This window comes from Sturnira hondurensis, unplaced genomic scaffold (genome assembly GCF_014824575.4).
Source record: "Sturnira hondurensis isolate 20B ecotype Veracruz unplaced genomic scaffold, ASM1482457v3 Scaffold0010448, whole genome shotgun sequence".
Classification (NCBI taxonomy): domain Eukaryota; kingdom Metazoa; phylum Chordata; class Mammalia; order Chiroptera; family Phyllostomidae; genus Sturnira; species Sturnira hondurensis.
In genome coordinates this window covers 171,265-190,782 of record NW_028083079.1, presented here as the reverse complement: position 1 = coordinate 190,782, position 19,518 = coordinate 171,265, and the positions used below count along the sequence as shown (strand labels likewise).

The window sequence follows — 19,518 nt, the reverse complement described above, 5'->3', positions numbered from 1 at the left end:
GAGAAAGGGTGAAGTTACAAATGACTCCTGTAGCCTTGCCATGGTTGATTAGTGAATGGTAGTGCCCCTGCACTCAGAAAGAGGAAGAACAGGTTTGGGGGGAAGATAATGTTTCCAGTGTGAGTCATGTCAAGGATGAGGTGTCTTTTACATACTCAGGTGGAGATGGGCAGGAAGCAGGTGGATATACAGGTCTGGGGAAAGTCTGGCTAGAGTTACCAGTTTGAAGTCTCAGGTGCCTTAAATCTAAAGCATATTGGGGTGGGGTGCGCTACATCGCCAGAGCTGAATCATTTTGAGGGGAGGGATCTGGTAAGTCAAGTGTTGGTGCACCGAGCCTACTCCAGTGTTCCAGGGCAAAGCAATCAGTCTCTCTTTGTTAAAGGTTGCCAGGCTGTTATGGGGAAGAGGGACTAAGTTTGTAGGGAGAACTCTCAGCTTTGAACTAAGATCAGCGTTATAAGAGGCAAGAGGGGTAGATTCCAGCTCCTGACAGGAGGAAGTCTAACAACAAGCCACTGACCAGAAAGAAATGAGTGCACCATCAAGGAAGTGTCAACAAGGGCTAGAGGAATCCCATCAAGGATGCTATGGAGGGGACTCTCAATCTGGGGAAGACAGACCCCATTGCCAATGGTGATATTCTATAAAGGAAAATGTCCCTTGCCACCCCATCCCTGTTCCCACAGGCATTTACCTTTCAGAAACCACAAATCTTCATTGAAGGCAGTTCTGCTGACAGATCAGCACTGCAGGAGGCTCCTAACAGGATGCAAAAAATTGCCTAAGATTTCTTCATCCATTCATTTTTTTTTTGTTTGCTTATTCAACAAACATTCAACAAGCCCTTACCAAGTCCTATGCCATGAACTAGGAATACAGACATGAATGGACTGTGAAAGCAATGTCATTACAGGTGCAAAAACTTTGTCTTGTAGCTGCTGTTACTTTCTAGAACAGTCTTACCATTGGATCTCAAGAAGGTAGTGAGGGATCTCTTTGGTATGATAGTGGGCCGTGAAGGTTTGATGAAAGAAAGAATGACAAGAATAAGGGATGGAGGGACTTCGGGAAGTGTCCAAAGGAGGGCTCTCTGCCTGGGTGGAATCAGAGGAAACTCCGAAGGAATAAAGCAGAATCTCCATCTGGGCGAATAACAATTTAAAAGCTGATATTCGTTAAGGGTTTTCTCCATAACTATTTCTGTTGTACCGCTTTCCCTACATTACGTAGATTTTTTGGCAGCGTGGTGTTGGGCACATCTGTCCTTTTCTCAGGACCCTCATCAACGCATTGTTACACTAAGAAAGCAAGGTGGGGCCTTCTCGGCGGTTTCCCCAGCGGAGGCGTCAGGAGAGCGGAACTGCGGTTCAGCAGCCCGCGAGGGCGCCCGGACGCTTTTCGCAAGAACCCCCACCCTAGCGACGCGCGCCTCGTTGCTAGGGGCGGAGACTCCAGAGGCTGTAGTGCGCAGAGGGTGCTGACACCCTGAGGATCGGCACCCCCAGGCCAGCCTCATCTTCCGGCTAGGCAGGCCGCCGATGGGTATGGAGCCCAAAGCAGGTGGAAGGGACTCAGCGGGCGGGCGCAAAAGTGGGAGCCTTCGCGCTCACCGGACCGCAGACGCCCACCTGGCCGAAGCAAGGAGAGAGTTCGGAGGGCCGGGCTTGGATTGGGTGGCACTGGATTCCCTTTGGGGGCGTACCCTGGCCCTTCCCCACCAAGCACACATCAAAACTAAGCTTTGGTTGATTTTTGCATGGACCGGGAGAGGGACATTTGTGAGCTGAAGAGCCAGAAAGGGAAAACCGCACACAGGTTTTCCTCACAGTTAGGGCAACCTTGGAAACTGGCCTGGTATTGACTCCCTGTGTGAGTCCAGGCCAGACCCTCTTATTCTCTGGGCCACGGTCTCCTCATTTGACTGTTAGAGGGTTGAATTAGACCATCTTCCACAGGCTTCTACCGTTATTTTGTGGTTGAGCTTTGTTTTCCATGCCTACATTTGGTCTCCCAAAGTGTAGGTTAGATGCTTGCAAAGGGGAACACAGGGAGAGGGAGAGCAATACGAAATCAGCATTTATTTTATTTAAAAAGTTTTTCAATATACTGATTTTTTAGAGAAAGGAAGAAACGTCAATTTGTTGTTCCACTTATTTATGTATTCACTGGTTGCTTCTTGTATGTGCCCTGACTAGAGATAGAACCCATAACCTTGGTGTATGGGGACAACACTCTAACCAACGGAGCTGCCAGGCCAGGTAAAACCAGCGTTTAAATGAACAGTGGACCAAGAATCTAAGGAAATGAAGTCGAAGCTCTGCCCCTGTGTGACCTTTAGCAACCCTCTAAGTCCCAGATTCTTCATGGAAAGTAATAGTTGGATATATGCTGGAGTATATCAAAGAATATGGCACTTGAGAGCTAAAATAGAATTCTCTGAATTATGTTTAGGGTGACTATTGGGTATCTCTGAGTCTTTGGGGTACAAACTGAAACAAGTGGATCCTGGGATTCAGACTTAGGCCCAGTTCCATCAGGAACCAACAAGGACATCCAGAACCATAACTGAGTTTATGACTTTCCCAAGTTCTTGCCATCTTTTGGGGCCTGAAATTGAATGAGGCAGGATAACTGCTCCCTGGAGGATTTGCTGCTTGGTAATTTTAAAGGACCCTTATATTTTGGGGTCCTTAAAAATCTTCTTGCCAAACAGACTGTTCACCTTAGTATGCCATTCATTCATTCATTCTTTTAATCATTCCACAGATGCTTGCCTTGCATCCATTCTTCCAGGCAATGCTTAAAGCACAGTTACAAAAATGAACAAGAGACCATCCCTTCTCTCAAACATAGTACATGTTCATAATATAAACAGTAGAAGATAACTGAATACTGTTTTCATTTTCATTTCTTAGATTTGTCAACTCATAATAAATTACAACATGGACATTATCCAAGTACATATACTTTGTTTTTGAGATTTTTTCTTCATTTTTTAATTTAATTATTGTTCAAGTACAGTTTTCTGTATTTTAATCCCATCCCAGCCCCCCCCCCATGTTTTTGAGATTTTAAATGGCCTTGATAGAGGCCATTAATGTAGTAAATTCTTAGTGTGATCAATCACTCTGGTCAGAGAACAAATTTGTCTTCAGTTTAATATCCTCCAGACTTACATATCCATTTGTATCTATTCTCTGTGTATATTTACATATGTTTATTATATGTATATTAGAGCAGTAGTGATAAGAGTGGAATTGCTACTTTCAGTATTGCTATCAATCATGTTAGTAGCTGTCATCTATTACCAGTGATTTGCCAGGCTGAACTGAGGGCTTTATGTACACTACCTTTCTTTTCCTTTTTAAAGATTTTATTTATTTATTTCTAGAGAGGGCAAGGGAGGGAGAAAGAGAGGGAGAGAAACATCATTCAGTTGCCTCTCACACGTCCCCAACTGGGGACCTGGCTTACAACCCAGGCATGTTCCCCAACTGGGAATCGAACTGGAGACCTTTCAGTTCACAGGCCAGCACTCAATCCACTGAGCCACACCAGCCAGGGTGCCTCTGAAGATTTTTTTTTATTGTTGTTCAAGTACAGTTGTCACCATTTTCACCCCACCACACTCTGCCTTTGAAGATTTTTGACGAACAGAAGTACTATTAGTAAAATAAATTGTTTAATGGTGCATTTAAATATATTCTCTTTTGCACATTTTAATAGAAGTATAATTAACATTATGGTATACTTTCCCTCAAAATCTTTGAATTTTGTAAGATTTCTTTCTTTTTTTTAAAATATTTTATTTATTTATCTTTAGAGGGGAAGGGAAGGAGAGAGGGAGAGAAATATCAATGTATGGTTGCCTCTGCTGAGGACACACAATGTATCGTGTGTCCCCTGCCGGGAACTGGCCTGCAACCCAGGTATGTGCCCTGACTGGGAATCGAACTACGATCCTCTGGTTCGTAGGCCCGTGCTCAATCCACTGAGCTACACCAGCCAGGGATAAGATTTCTTTCTTTGTGAAGGAAAATTACATTTAACAATCTCTTTGATTAGCAAGGTTCTTAATTTACCTTGCTAAATTGTAAATCTCCTTTCAGTGCAAACTTGCTCAGACAGAAGAGATTAATTTAAGCATCTTTTCACTAATTACAGAGATTAGGAAGTGGCTGCCTGAACTATTTTCCAAAGTATAAACATTACAAAGCATTGAATACGGCAGCTCACCAAGAAGATCCTATTGGTTTGGGGTAAGTAATTCTAAAACTGTCTTTTCCTCAGAACATTCCATGAATATTCTTCAGGTGGAAAGTGTGGCTCTCTGAAGATACCAGCTAAGGATCTAATCAGTTTTAAGCAGAGACAGTCCATTTATAGCATCTGCAGGTCCCAGTGACCTAGATCTATGAATGGCATCTGTCCTTAGTTTGATGACAATGTTGAAAAAATGGGTTAGGCTGGCAGATAGGATGCCCTGCAACTGCTATCAATCTACAAATGATACAACATCCCAAGCTTTTTGCAAAGTATCCTGGAGGTTTTTTTTCTGTTGGCACACCTTACGCTTGTTATGGAGAACTCTAGAATGTCTGAGCTGAGAGGGACTTGAGATTCGCTACTTCACAAATGTTTGATCACGCTGTGTAAGCCACTTAAGGTACAAAGGTGAAGACGACAGGGTCCGCCCTCTTAGGGAGTCCACTGCCTTCCGAAAACCATTTGATCTGACGTCACGTTTTGTAAATGGGAAGGCTGCGGCGTAGAGTGGGGAATGGAGGAATTTAAGGACGCGTAGTGAGGGGAGGCAGCGCTGGGGCTAGCTCCCAGGGCCCTTGGTGTCACACACGCTGTTCTTCCCACCAATGGTGCTTCCATACTGGTTACCAGTTCCTTTCAGGAGGTCAGCTCCAGCAGCCTCTCAGAATGCAGGCTGAAATTCTTCTGGAAAACTCTATCTGTTAATGGTAATGAGAGGATTGATGAGGATTGATTAATACTTGGTGAGTTTTAGCTGCTGTCTCCTTGTAGACTCTTCTTTCTAAAATGAGGCTTGCTGAGCCCATTAGAAACTCATCTCCTGGAGCTTCTTTAAGTAGAGCCCCAGAAGAGATGGGCACTGGGTACTCACCTCCCCACTTACTTCCCTCTGTCCTCTGGCACCCAGGGAACAGCTAGTTGCAGAGGACAACAGAGTGGCTGAGATTAGCCCCAAGTCACATACCTTTAGTCCCAGCAGTGGTCCACAGTGGCCACATGTTCTGGTTTCTCTCTCTTTCTCCCTCTGTTTAATCTGCTTAGGGCCTATAGGAGGTGTTCCCTGATTTAGCGTGTGGGTGAGCACCTGTCTTTCTCTTCAGCTCTAGCCTTGTTAGTTGTTAGGGGCAGTACAATCTGGAAAACATTTTAATTATTTTTGAATCTAATACAGTATTATCATCCGTTTTTGACATTATTTAAGTTCTAGGTCAGTGGTTCCCAAACCTTTTGGCTCAGGACTCCCTTTCACTCTTACAAATTACTGGGGGCCTCAGAGAGCTTTCGTATTACTTCTTTTTATATATATATATATATATTATTTATTTATCTTTAGAGGGGAAGGGAAGGAGAGAGGGAGAGAAATATCAATGTATGGTTGCCTCTGCCAAGGACACACAATGTATCGTGTGTCCCCTGCCAGGAACTGGCCTGCAACCCAGGCATGTGCCCTGACTGGGAATCGAACCATGATCTTCTGGTTCGCAGGCCCATGCTCAATCCTCATATTACTTCTGTTTTTGTTTATCTGCTAATGTGTTCTTGTAGGATTCATCCCCAGGGCCACGGGAGCGAGGCAGGGAAAGGAGGAAAAGCAGAGGCATACAGTTAATTAGTCTTTGGGGGAAAAAGGGTGTGTTTTTACATGACCATCGTAGGAAAGGAACAAACTTTCTTCTGCCTTCAATGTTCTATTGACTGGTCTCTTAGTCAGATAAACGTAATGCAGATTAGTAAGAAAAATAACCATATTTGTTATTTATGGAATCTCATACGCATGAGAGTCAGACCCCACATGCAGAGCTAGAAAGGGGGATTACATATATAAGACAGCCTGAGTTAGGGGTGAGGCAGTGCTCTGGAGGGGCTTCAAAGGGTCATTGAGTGATGATAAGAACAGAGCCCTGGCTGGCGTGGCTCAGTGACTGAGCACTGGACTGCAAAGCAGAGGGTCACCAGTTCGATTCTCAGTCCGATCACAGGCCTGGGTTGCAGGCCAGGTCCCCCATAGGGGCCGCATAAGAGGCAACCACACATTGACATTTCTTTCTCTCCCTTTCCTTCTCTCTAAAAATAAATAAATAAAATCTTAAAAAAAACAGATGTTTAGTAAATAAAAGTCTGCCTTGACATATAGGTGGGTCAAAAATGTTATTGCTGACAATACTTTATGATGGGCAAGGCTCCTCATTCAAGTTCTAGTCGTCATGGGGTATAGAAGTTCTTCCTGAGCCTGAAGCTAAAACTGCCTTTAGCTCAAAACAGTCCACATACCACAAAAGCGCATCTTGGGGTGCTCGTTCTGAACCCCCACACCGTACTGCCATCATCCTGCCTAACAAAGTTAACAGCATGTATTGCTCTTTTCACTGACCAGGGACACAACTTCCAGCAGCCACAAGGGATGCTGCTTCTCCAGCACCGTCTGCAAGGAGCTCCGCCTCAGAAGCTTTTGTGTAGGTTCCGTGCCATGATGGGGAAACTGCAAAGCAAACTCAAACACAGCAGCTACAAATACAGGTACCCCAGTCCTACTTGGGACCCCATATTTTATCATGTCTCATTAAAGTTCTCCACTAGAGAAAGAGAAGGCCCAGAGCAAGTATTGATGACTTTCCCTAAACTGTCAGCTTGCTCAGTCTTATTTTGGATAAGAAACAGCCTGGTAGCTTAGTGTCTGCACCTCTAGAGAGGTGCCCTCCATCTCTAGAATAATCGCTAGAGTAAGGACTCCCCTTTATCAGACTCCGTCATTCTGTGCCCCTCTGGAATTAATACCACCACTTCGGCAATGTCGGTGGGTCTCCTCCTCCATCTTTCTCCTCAGCCGGCCTCAACTGCCACCTTCCCACACACTCTTCTTCATCTTGCTCCACTATGCACTCCCACCCCGGTGGGCCCCCCGTTTTCCATCCTCTCTCTAGCAGGCCGGATGCAGTTATGGAAGAGAGAATTCCCACTAGAGCTCTCCAAGACTACAGCCCAGCTCACGTGGGTGCCGTCTCTGCTGTTGCTGCTCTGGACTCGGACCTGTGTGTCTCCGGAGGAAACGATACGGTGGGCCCTGCCTCACTTCCCAGGGAGCCGCCTCATTGCAGAGCAGGGAAGGTGTGGGGGAGGCGAGCGCCGCTCTTCGGCTGCGTCGGGTAGTGCAGAAATGTGGTTTTAGAATTAGACTGGGTGTGAGGCCCTTCTCTTACTTTGAGCAAGTATTTTAGTTTTCTTGAACTTCAGCCTCTTTTTCTATCGAATGGGAATAATAATGCCGACCTCACAGGACACTTGTGAGGATTCAGTGGTGAGATCCTTAGCACTGTGCCTCCACGTGCTTTTTGGAAGTGACCCTTGTTATTCCAGCCAGTCCCCTTCCACACCTGCACGCAGACACGGGAGTTACTCGTCAGCAAAAGCTGTCTTCTAGTCTTCTCGTTTGCCGCATCTCCGCACTGGTGTGGGTCGGGACTCTTCCCTCCCTTGTGTCCTGCTTCTGCCCACTGTCCTTTCGGGTCCTGTTGCATTTTCTCCCTCACATCGGGATCTGTCACAGCACTCGCAGCTAGGATGTTGGTAGCAAAAATGTTGATGCTTTTGTGGTAAGTAGTACCTCCCATTTCAATAGCCTTTTAGAGTCTTCAAATTCCATTTTCACACTATTTCACAGACTTTAAGGTGCACATATTTGGACATTTTAACACCTCTGAAACCTGTATGCATTTGAAAACTGATCATTATTTTTCTTAAAATCTGTATCACCTTACACATGTGAAATTTTATTTATATGAGCCTTACCTGTGAGGGGTAGATGGGCAAGGATTAGCATCTCTATTTTATAGATGGGAAAATGGGGATTTAGGTCGAGTGCTGACATGCTTCTTACTCTCTAACAGTGAAATACAGAGACTGGGCCAGAGACCAGGCCAGAGACCACTTTGGAAATCCCATAGGGGAATAAATGCTTAGAACAAAATATTATAGTATACACCCAGAGAAAAAAAATGGAAGAAAAAATTTAACAGTGGCGCTCCCTGGCAGGTGGGATATAAATGAGGCTTTTTGAAATTAAAAACAAAATACAGTCTGTTTCACAGTAAAGGGAATATACTTAATGCTTGCGAACTGTATACCTACAAATGATTAAGGAGATGGTAAATTTAAAAAACTAAAATAAAATACAATACAACCAGGGGAAAAATGTAGTCCCATATGGAATTTTCCTTCAGCATCTACAATCAGAACCTCACCCTGAAGCAGTTTCCCTCAGGTTGTGTTAGCCCAAACCCGTCAGTAAGGCGGAGCGGGGCGGCCCCGGAGCTGGGAGAGACAGAGCACCGGGCAGGAGAAGCGCAAGGCATGAGAAGGGACACAGTAGAGCCTGTGTGGTGCAGGTCACTTGACTGGGAGGGAGAAGTCAGGCAGAGGATGAAGCAAGGCTTGTTTCAGTCGAATGAATATTTGGTTAAATTAAAGAATGCTAACGACCCTCTGCAGACAGTCGTGGCCTATAACTGGAAAACTGGAAACGTGGTGAGAAGGTTCCAAGGACACGAGCATGAAATCACCAAGGTAACTGTCAGCCGGTTATTATCAGGGAGGGAGTTTGAAACTGAATACGGGAACACCTACTGGCTCTAGATAGTAAGAGTGGTTGGATATTCAGTCTTCGGAGAAAATGCAGGGGCTTTGTGTTTGGTGCTGTGAAGCCCTACTCCAGGAAAAGTGGAGCACACCATTCACTCTTGGTACAGGTATACGCGACATAATTTTTCTTTTGTTACTGAGCCTTTCATAGCTCCAGTGGTACATAGAGAGTAACTCTCCCTGGCCAATCCTAACTGAACAGGGACATGCACCGAAGGCTTACTGTGTGCTGACCATAGTTGGAAAAGTGACAGTCTCTGTGCTTAGGAATCTTCCAGTCTAGTTGGGGAAAATTTTTAAAAGCTAACAATAGCTAAATAAAAATTAATTTGTTCAATAGCTTTACAGAGTACAGTGATTTTCCAGCAAAAGTGATAGAGAATGCCAATTTAGATGGCTCTCTGCAGTCCACCTAAATGAACCAAAAGTTAGCCTGTAATCTATCATAATGAAACTTGGCATATGCCACAGTCCCGTAGCGCGGAAGAGGGTGTTTGCCTGCCTGTTTCAGCGCCCTTGGAACCGGATTGAACAAGAACATTGGGCTCTAACACACTTGACCTCAGGCCTCTTCCCCACTGCAAAGTGCCGTCGGACGAGCACACCTGCGCTTTCTTCCCCAAGCAGATAGCCTGTGTCTACAAGTCGAAGCAGTTCTTCAGCGCCTCTCGGGACAGGAAGGTCCTGATGTGGGACCTGCACGGCTCCTCACAGCCCAGCCAGCGGTTCTCGGGCCATGCCATGGCAGTCACGGGAGTGGCCGTGAGTCCAGGTGGGTAACGCAGAGCTCTTCCCAGTGCCGCTGTCCTTTCTGAAACGCCCTCTTCCAAGTGCAGCTCGTGGACCATCTTCTTGCTGTTGTTTCCAAAGACTCAGCACAGCTATGCACCGGCTCTCGGGACAACACCCTACTTCTGTGGGACGTGGGGACCGGACAGTGTGTGGAGCGAGCTTCAGTCTCCAGGAACTTGGTACAGACTCAAACTTGCTACAGGGCCGGGCAGCAGGAGGGAGGGTGGGGCATGGGGAAGGGCCTGGGCAAGAGATCAGGAGTCCCACAATCAGTTGTGGGAGGCCTGGGTCCCATTACCACTCACCTCTAACTGTGTCGGACCCCAGCCCCTCAGGATTATCGAATTAGATCTCTTAAGGTCTTGGCTCCAGAGGACAATGCCACTGGTTTATATTGGAATCTTAATGGTGTCCTCACTTATTCCTTCAAAACACAGTTACTTATTCTTCTGTGGGCCAGGCACTGTGCTTAGAGCAGGTTGGTGACCAAGGACACAGACTCTGTCCTCCAGGAGCTCACAGCTTAACTCCGTGCTCTGCGTTAATAACATGTGGAGAAATAAGTATTACATTTTGCTTCCTGTATAATTTGCTCTGTTTATGAAAACCAGTGTTTTCTGGTAGCAGACTAGTATATAAACTCTGCAGTCTTTGAGGTCAGTCAAACCTGGGTTCAAGTCCTCGATCCATCACTTTTTAGCTATGTTATCCAAAGAAACTTACTTAGAGTCTCAGCGTCTACAGTTATAAAACAGTGAGAATTATATCACCTGACATGGTAGATGTTTCTTTAGTGGTCCTCAAATGTTAGCTGTAGTTATTGTTCCCCATTTTGAAGACAACAGTCAGTGACAAGATACATTTGCTCTATGCCTTCCCCATTTGTGGGGGTTCCAGGGGAAAAAGACAATCCTGTTACTTTGGGTTGTTCTGAAAAGTCTTGCCCGCCCGCCCGTCCGCCAGGGGACTGCAGGGATGAAGCGAAGGGAGAACACCTCCTGAACCCTCTGTGGCCTGGCCTGGGGTTTCAGTGGTCCCACATCAGAACAGGGGCTGCTCCTCCGTGCTGCTGCAGGCCAGCGGGTCTTTGCTATGTATTTGGGGTTCAGGCTCTAAGAGTGCCTGCACGCATTTGGGTGCTGGCCACCAGCCCAGCTGCTACCCCCTGGCACTGATAGCCTTGGAGATGCAAGGAGAGCATGACTGGCGGGTATGGGCAAAACATAAAACCCCTCCAAGTCAAATTTCCTAGTTCAGCATCCTTGAGACGTGGTGCAGAAATGCTATTTAGCACAGTTGACAGGAATTCCAGCAGAGGAATGATTTGGTGTGGAGATGTTTTGAAAATTACACTTCTTCTAGGTCACACACCTGTGTTGGGTCCCCCGAGAACCATACGTGCTGCAGACTTCCGAAGATAAGACCGTCAGGTAGGCTAACTGAGTGTCAGTGAAGGTGTTTCTGGTGAAGGTTTGTGGCCCCCGTGCATACACGACACCGTTCCCACTCTGCTTCTCCACATTGCTGTGTCCTTCCAGGGCCTTCTGCCCCTCTGCCCCTCCCTGGTGCTGGGGCCTGTCTGATCTGGCCCCACAGAGTCGTCTGGGTAGAGGGTGAATGCCCGTCAAGCCAGGGAGTCTTCCCGCTCCTACTGTGTGAACATGTTCAGATTGACTTCAGGATCAGTCACTTGCTCCTCCCACCGCTTCAAACTGCCCGGCTCTATGCTGGCCACCTGCTTGGTTCCTAACGTTCTAAGTCACCCAGCTCTTGGGGAGCCCTCCCTGGGAAAGCAGGTCAGAATCACCTTCAGGGGTGGCAAATGAAGTAAATTTTTCTTACACTAGAAAGCATGACTAGAAACTTTATATTTCTGAAGAGATTTTGCTTAGCAAATGGTAGGAATAAGACAAGAGATAAAATTAAATACCCCGCAGTGGACTCCATGGCTCAGATTGGCCAAGGCCTGCAAGTCTTTTGTGTCTGAATCTGGGGAGATGATTGCTCCTCTGTACTATCATAAGTATCTTTAAAATTTTTTTTAAGTCACAGGCACAGAAATATCCTCTTGTCCTTTGAAAGCAGTATCCCAAAAGACCAAATTAACACATTAACTTGCACAATTAAGAGGCCTGGTCTAAATTTCCATTAACTGGATCTCAGAATAGAAAGAGCTCAGACGTCACTCTGCCACTTCCTGCCTGCTTCGCAGTCTCCAAGACCAATCCGGAGCCCATGTGCCGTGACTCCATCTGGCTGGCGAAGCAGCAAAGAACCAGGGCTTTTATGTTAGTAGGCGATTACAAGTGTATCTCAGACACATTTACTATAAACTCAAGTTTTGCTTCAACTTTTTTCAGATTATGGGACAGTCGGGGGCTGCAGGTAGCTCATATATTTCCCACAAAGCAACACATTCAGACCTACTGCGAGGTCAGTGAGGATGGACACAACTGCGTCTCCTGCAGCAACGGCTTTGGAGGGGAAGGCTGTGAAGCCACGGTGAGGGGTTTTGGGGGATGCAGGGGTCTCGTTGCTGATGAGCAGATAACTCACTTTGGCCTCCTGCCTGTGCTGGGCTACACTGGCAGGTCTACTAATGTCTCAGGCCTATTCCAAGTGCAGACTGTGAGTGATCCTTTGCCTTCCAGATGGTTCAAGAAACATCTGTTAGCCTAGGCAGAGGGGTCCAACCTTCTGGGGTCTCTGGACCACACATTAAATACACAAACACTAATGAAAACTGATGCAGAAAAAAGGTCTTACGTAAATTTACGATACTGTGTTGGGCCGCATTCATAGCCATTCTGGGCCGCATGCAGCTTGCGGGCCACTAGTTGGACACCCCTGGCAGCGTGAGAGTCAGGATAGGAAGGCGGTATCTTGAAGTGGCTGCTAATACCTCTCCTTCCAGCAGAGCTTAGGAGAGGAAGGAGTATTCGAAGAATCCAGTGCTTCTCATTGTGCACGTGGCCCCAGTGAAGGAGGTGCCGGCTCTTTAGGAAGTTTGGAGCTCCAGGGTCAGTCAGGACCCGCCTCAGCCCTTACCCACATAACCTTCCTTGCGATTAATTTTGGGATAGGCTCCTCCAAAGTACCTTGGATTCCGAACTGTAGAATATCAGTGAAGAGGGGTATCTAGTATCCAAATAGAGCAATTACAGCTCCCCTGTCATTTCTTGTGTGCTAGCTACTGGGCTGAGCACATTACATGCATTATCTCATTTAATCCTTAAAATAGCTGTATGAGTTAAGAACTATTATAATTCCCATTTTACAGAGGAGGAAATAGCGTCAGCAAGTTGAAATTTCTTGTACAAGATCACCTCTAGTAAGTGTTGGGTCAAGGTTTTAAATCCCAGGCTGCCCATGTAGCATCTCTTCTCCAAGCTAAGCTTTTCCAGCTCCTGCCACTGTTCCTTAGGTGACATGGTGCCCAGTGATTTCACTATTTTCTGGACCCAGTTCACTTTGCTCTCCTACCTGGTCATTATCCTCCAGGCATGGTCTGCTCTGTGTCAGCGAGAGTGGGACTGGAGAGACTGGCGCCGCCCTTGTTGTAGACTCTGGTCTTCATATACCAGGTTTAGTGACTGCACGTTAAACCAGAACGTCTCTGCCTGAATGTACCTGTGAGAAGGTGCTGCTAACTGTGGGGTCCCCACAGGACCCACAGATACCAAGAGGCTGATATAGGTGGCTCCTGAGCTGTCCTGGAAAGTAGGTAACCTCATACTGTCTCACCATGCCAGGGGACGTGGAGCGTCACTTCCCTGACCACGGTGTTAATGAGGAAGACAGCAGCCCTTCTGCACATCCTTAACCAGGGTTGTTTGGGGCATAGTTGATGCTTAAAGTCATCACTAGATGGATGGGTGGTTGGCTATGTGGATGGGATGCATAAAGATAAGGGGTGGCTACGTAAGTAGGTCAGTGGAGGGAACGGGTGGGTCAGGACATGGAGGGGCGATAGGTCATCAATGTCATCAATGACTGACACTGGAGGAAAGTGTGTATGAGCTAGTCTGTGTCATTATTTTGCAGTTGTGGGATCTGAGGCAGACACGGAACAGAATATGTGAGTATAGGGGGCATTTCCAGACTGTTGCGTCCTGTGTCTTTCTACCAAGAGCCCTGGCCTGGATGCCTGTAATTGCTACCTCATCACATGACTGCAAGGTGAAAATTTGGAACCAAGATACTGGAGGTAAGGAACCTGCTGGTGGTGCTTCTTAAAGATACATGAAGTCCTAAAGGACTCTAAAATTTTCTTTCCATTCTCCAGGGCAACCACGCAGGTCCCTCCACTGTTCAGTCCCCTAGTGGTTAAGACATGACACCAGATCCCAGAATCTCTGTTCAACCTCTGGCCAGAGGCCATTACCACATAACTCCTTGAACCATATTGTACCCACTCATTCCTGAGAGTTCAAATACGTACATTTGGCTCTTATATGCTTTCTGTGTACCTGAAAGTCCTCATTGGGGATTTTTTTTTTAAGATTCTATTTTTGAGAGAGAGAGGAGGAAAGGGAGAGACATATCAATGTGTGAGAGAAACACCGATCAGTTGCTATTGGTTAGTTGGCTCTTGCGCACCCCCAACTGGGGATCTTGCCTGCAACCCAGGCATGTGCCCCTACTGGGAATTGAACTGGTGACCCCCTGCTTCGCGGTCTGGTACACAACCCACTGAGCCACACCAACCAGGGCCCTCATCTGGTTTTAACTTGTGATGTTCAAGGTGCTGGAAAAGAGAAGAAATATTGCTATTTTGAAATTTATTTTTTAAGAACTAAAATGAGGCCTAGCTGGTGTGGTTGCAGGCCGGGTCCCCAGTTGGGGGTGCATGGGGGACAACCACATGTTGATGTTTCTCTCTCTTTCTCCCTCCCTCCCCCTCTCTCTAAAAATAAATAAATACATCTTTAAAAAAAGAACAAAAATGAGAGCCTCAGCTCTTGGTGGGGGTGAGGGGGTGAACACAGCTTCCTAGAGTTCTCGAGGCAGTGGCGTGTGGGTCCAGCTCCCGATGGCTGATCGTTAAATATTCAGGAACATTTCATGCACTATAGTGAGAGTATTTACACCACGGAATTTGGCAAATGCTGTGAAAAAAGGTGGTTTTCTCCTTCCAGAGAGCTGGTTCACCAGCACCCCACTGCCTCCGTGCTGTTCTGTCCTGGATGTGGGGTTCTGCCAGACACAGGAATAGTGTTGGGTTGGCCAAAAAAATTGTTCTTTTTTTTTCACACAGTGGCTCCAGTAATGCTTAGTTGTCTTTAACTTCATTCAAAATAATTTTTTTAGATTGTATTGTGACAGCTTGCATATCATCTCAGCATACATTTAAAAAACACATCAAAAATTGGTGAATTTTGTATGACCATGTTAATATTGAAGATGGAAGAAAATAAGTGACATTTTTGGCATATTATGCTTTATTATTTCAAGAAAAGTAAAAACACAACTGAAATGCAAAAAAAGATTTGTGCAGTGTATGGAGAAGATGCTGCGACTGATCAAATGTGTCAAAAGTGGTTTGCAGAGTTTCATGCTGGAGATTCTCACTGGACAGTGCTCCACAATCGGGGAGACCAGCTGAAATTGATAGCAATCAAATCGAGACATTAATTGAGAACAATCAGCATCCTACCAACATACTCAAAATAGCTAAATCAATAAACTTACTGGAGAAAATGAACAATGTATCTTATTTTATGGGAAAAACTACACGAACATTTTGGCCAACCCAATATTAACTTCGGGAACCACAAACCAAATTCCTCCCACAGTGATCTTCCAGAAATTCAGGGTCCAGCAGGGGACGGGGGGTAGCCCCCCTCAGAGAAAAGAGATGAGAGCATGTCAGGTGGGACCCAAGATGTATTGCACAGTGAGGACGGCCCCACTGCACCCTCACTGGAAGCTGCCCTCTCTAGTCGCCCAGGTATGACTTTTGTGGGAGGTGGGAGGAGCAGCTTTTTAGCTTCCCTGATCATGAACCTGAGACCAGGGGAACAAGCTGTGTGCCCATAGTTCTGAGAAGGCTCTGAGTTGCAGATGGAGGGAGACTGGGTCCATTGGAAGCCCTGACTGCCCTTCAAGTTCCCCCATTATCCTGCCTTGAAAAGACCTAGACCTTGGGAAGCCAGCAACTGAAAATCAGCATCCCGGTCTGTTTTCCTCTGCCCTGGCCCTGCTTTGTCCTCGGCAGGTCAGAAAGGGCAACTTTTTAACATGTCCTTGCCGGTGCAGCCCAAAGTGTCTGAACATACTTCTAGCTGGTGTATGTCCACCCTGTTTGGTCTGTGTGCCATTCTCAATAGTTAAAGTCGTGGGGTTGACCCAAGTTCTGGCTTCTCCCCTGGTGCATGTTTCTCTGCAGCATGGGATGTGTCTCTTGTCGGGGTCAGATACATAGAGCACATGCTTTAATCACATGCTTTCTTAGGAAGACATTGCATTTTATGATGCTACGCTATTGGCCTAAGCTGCTGGTCACCCTCTTCCTCCCCAGCCTGCCTGTTCACCTTGTCTCTGGATGGATCGGGACCCTTGACGTCGCTGGCTGTTGGTGACACCACCTCCTTACTGTGTGCTAGTTTCAGCAGCGGGATTCACGTGCTCAGAGTGGACCACAGCCGAGGGCTGGAACTGCGGGAAGTGGCGGCATTCTGAGACCAGGAGACATTTGCTGGACAGTATCACGCCGTGGCCCCTCCTTTCTCAGTGTGGTTTTGTGTTTTCCATGTTGTCTTCAGGGGAGGGCGATATGGGGCGTAGGTTCACTCAGAGGGCATATCAGTGTTAGAAGGCAGTTTAAGGCCACTGGTTCCAAATCAAGTACAGAGTTTAGAAACATGGACTAACCTAAGGTTCTCAAGCTAAGTGAAATCCAGAGGCAAGTTTTAGTGAGCTCTTGGGACTGCTCTTCAAAAAGCCACTTATGGCTCAAAGTGGTGACCTGCAGGTATCTGAAAGGGGTCTCTGTGAGAGTCAGGAGTCTGAGTCTCTCGAAGTGACCTTTTCCATGTCTCCACAGAAGGAGAAAAAGCAAGGGGCGGGGGGAGAAACTGTTTTGCTTGGCTCCAGATGATCTACATGGGAAATAGTGCAGCGCCGCAGAGGAAATAGACTGTAGACACGATATGAAGGTCCAGTCACTGGTCCTCAGCAATGGGAAGAATCCAAGTTAGGGCAAGAAAGCAAAAGCTTCCACTCACCACAGTAGCAGAAAGGGTGGGAAATCCCTGTGAGTTCCTGGTCCCTCCCTAGACTGGTGCAGAGGTTATATGAAAATAAGGCCCGAGGTGGCTCGAACAGGCTGACAACCCCAAGGATCCTGTCCAGGATTATGGGAGTTACCAAAGTGGTTCCATAGATAAAGAAGTGGAGCGGTTGCGAGATTAAGGCTTAACTTTTTCCACTTGTACATTTTAGTATTTTTATTTAGTTTTATAAACTCCCTCTAGGGAATGGCTGGAGTGAGGCAAAGGGAATATCTGCAATGGCGGTAGAACACAGAGAAAGTGGAGGCATAGATTCCACTGTGTGCTGGCCACTGAGGCCCCTCCGAGAGGAGGGGCAGGCACTTGGGTGTGCCTGTGTGGTCCCAGGAGGTCAGTCCCCACGTGGTGCCTATAAGCCCCTGTTCCTCTAGTGGAAATCGAGCTCCTCCTGCTTTCAGGCAGGCCCACGCCTAAGGCACCTGCCCCTGGAGGATTCCCTTTCTGATGCCTCCCAGCCGGAGGAAGGTTTTGCGTTTGTCTTCTCTGCCTGCCCCTGACCCCCATGGCTGACCGCCACCTTCCTGCCTCCCCCTGCTCCTCTTCAAGTCCCGCTCCCCCAGGCCGTCTCCACCAACCAGGGAGGAGAATCTTAAGCTGCTGCAAAGCATCTGAGCTAAGTTTGAATCTCCATTTAGCTGGATGGTCTTGGGCAAGTTGTGAAATCTCAGCTTCCTCACTTACTGGGTAGGGCTGTAATCCTACGTTCCTCACAGGGCTGTTCTGAGGACTGAACAGAACCGTATTAAATGCTAAGCAAGGCAGTAGGTGCTTATAAGTGGTAGCCATTGTTATTTATTGCCCTCTGTGTGGACAAAACGCTCTCTTTACCACATGAAACATCTACCATTCCTCATCCATTCTCCTTAGATCTTATTTCTAAGCTTTAGTCACTGCTCAGCTTCCCCTTTGATCTTGGCACTCTGAAAGAACAAAGGGGTAGTGAACGTGGAAGCTGCGTCATTGAGCAGCTGCAGGTGGCCGAATACATCTATTCTCACTCCCATTCTTACTGGTATTCCCATTGCACAGATGAGGACACGGAGGCCCAAGGTCACACACGCAGGTAGGAAGGGGAAGAACTGAAATTTGAACCTAGGTCAGCCTGACTCAAGGCTGGATTACTTTCCTCCCTTTGCTTTTGCCTTTGCCTTTGCCTTTGCATGATGTCACAAGTTCACTTCGGAAATGTTAGAGACCATGAAATTGTTGGTGCATTTTCTAGACCAGTAATTAACTTTTTGGCTCCAAGGAGGTCTTCCTTGCCAGATGCCCAGGAGCAGTAGACAGGTGTGTCAGGGAAAGCCCAAGAGCACCTGCTAGTGCTACAACTGACCCCTTCTAGAAGGGAAGCAGGCAGTAAGTCAGAAAACCCAAGGGAGCGGGTTGGGAGGGGCTTCCCGGGGGGGGGGGGACAGGCTGCTGCGGGAGGGAGCACACCTGTGAGAAAACTGGGCCTCTGATGAATTCGCAGGGCACTGTTACCATAAATCTGTTTCCCTAAACTTGACATGTGTGCATGATGTGTAAGTGCCTTATTGTGCATTTCAAGTAAAAAAGAGATTAATAAATGTAAATGTTTTTGTAGGATTTTTTCAGTGCTATGTGCTCCACACAGGCATCCTCAGCACCTAAGATCCAGGCTGCTACAATGCATTCATTCACCTGCTGAGCACTTCATGTCAGAGTCGGCTACACTAAGTAATAGTGAGGGGTTTTCCAAAGGCAGCTGATGTTTTTTTCCAGAAGGTGTCTAACCTCTTGGATCTGGCCAATTGTATATTTAAAATTTAAATAAACTTGTGTCTTGTATACTTACCATTTAAATATATTTATCGAGCCCTGGCTGGTGTACCTCAGTGGATTGAGCGCAGGCCTGCGAACCAGAGGATCACTGTTCGATTCCCAGTCAGGGCACATACCTGGGTTACAGGCCAGTTCCCAGTGGAAGACACATGAGAGGCAACCATATACTGACACATGAGAGGCAACCATGTATTGATGTTTTTCTCCCTCCTTCCCTTCCCCGCTAGAGATAAATAAATAAAATCTTAAAAATATATATATATTTATATGGTTAAGGAGTGGTGGTTATTAATGGCCTTCATTTTGACACAGGAAATACAAGTATAAAACTCCGGTTACTTGGTGTTTTTAACCTTTTAATACTAAAAAAAGGGCACTTAGCTATATCTGAGTAGCCTTTGGAAACATAATGATTAAAGAACAGCTTCATTGTAAAAAATGTGCTGAATGCTAGCTGTTTCCTGAAATTGGCACCTCCCCCTAGCCCAGGTGGGCTGGCCGAGACCACATTCCCAGCTAGGCATGGCCATAGGAGTAAGATCTTGTCAGTGGGCATGGAGTGGAAGTGATGTGTGTGGTAACTCTCACCTCGTTCACCTGGAAGAAACACATCTGTACAGGACCCCGCTCTGGGGCCCCGCCCACTAGCCAGAATGCAGACTGTGGGTACCAGCTTCACCCTTATTCGGGTGAGGACAAGATGACGAACCAGCGAAAAGAAGGAAGT

At 46.7% G+C, this 19,518-nt stretch overlaps 1 protein-coding gene across 6 annotated transcripts; it reads left to right on the top strand.

The window, feature by feature from the left end:
* The first annotated feature begins 698 nt into the window (after nucleotides 1-698).
* WDR31 (WD repeat domain 31) lies at nucleotides 699-18,575 on the top strand. Of its 6 annotated transcripts, XM_037059077.1 has the most exons (11): nucleotides 699-1,545; nucleotides 4,168-4,262; nucleotides 6,644-6,786; nucleotides 7,191-7,323; nucleotides 8,755-8,829; nucleotides 9,532-9,676; nucleotides 9,775-9,875; nucleotides 11,059-11,126; nucleotides 12,057-12,198; nucleotides 13,741-13,903; nucleotides 16,217-18,575. In XM_037059077.1, the coding sequence occupies exons 3-11, from the start codon at nucleotides 6,671-6,673 to the stop codon at nucleotides 16,375-16,377; spliced, it is 1,104 nt and encodes a 367-aa protein (XP_036914972.1). In that variant the 5' UTR covers nucleotides 699-1,545; nucleotides 4,168-4,262; nucleotides 6,644-6,670; the 3' UTR covers nucleotides 16,378-18,575. The 6 variants fall into 6 exon arrangements, with proteins under 6 accessions (XP_036914972.1, XP_036914975.1, XP_036914977.1 ...); XM_037059080.1 differs by lacking the exon at nucleotides 4,168-4,262; XM_037059082.1 differs by lacking the exon at nucleotides 699-1,545 and having other exon boundaries at nucleotides 4,026-4,262; nucleotides 7,194-7,323.
* The last annotated feature ends 943 nt before the right edge of the window (nucleotides 18,576-19,518 follow it).

Coding starts and splice junctions, on each gene's coding strand:
- WDR31 (XM_037059080.1), top strand. CDS start 6,671: ATGCTGCTTCTCCAGCACCGTCTGCAAGGAGCTCCGCCTCAGAAGCTT. Junction 7,324..8,754: donor TCTCCGGAGGAAACGATACG/GTGGGCCCTGCC, acceptor GACCCTCTGCAG/ACAGTCGTGGCCTATAACTG. Junction 9,876..11,058: donor CTTCAGTCTCCAGGAACTTG/GTACAGACTCAA, acceptor CACTTCTTCTAG/GTCACACACCTGTGTTGGGT.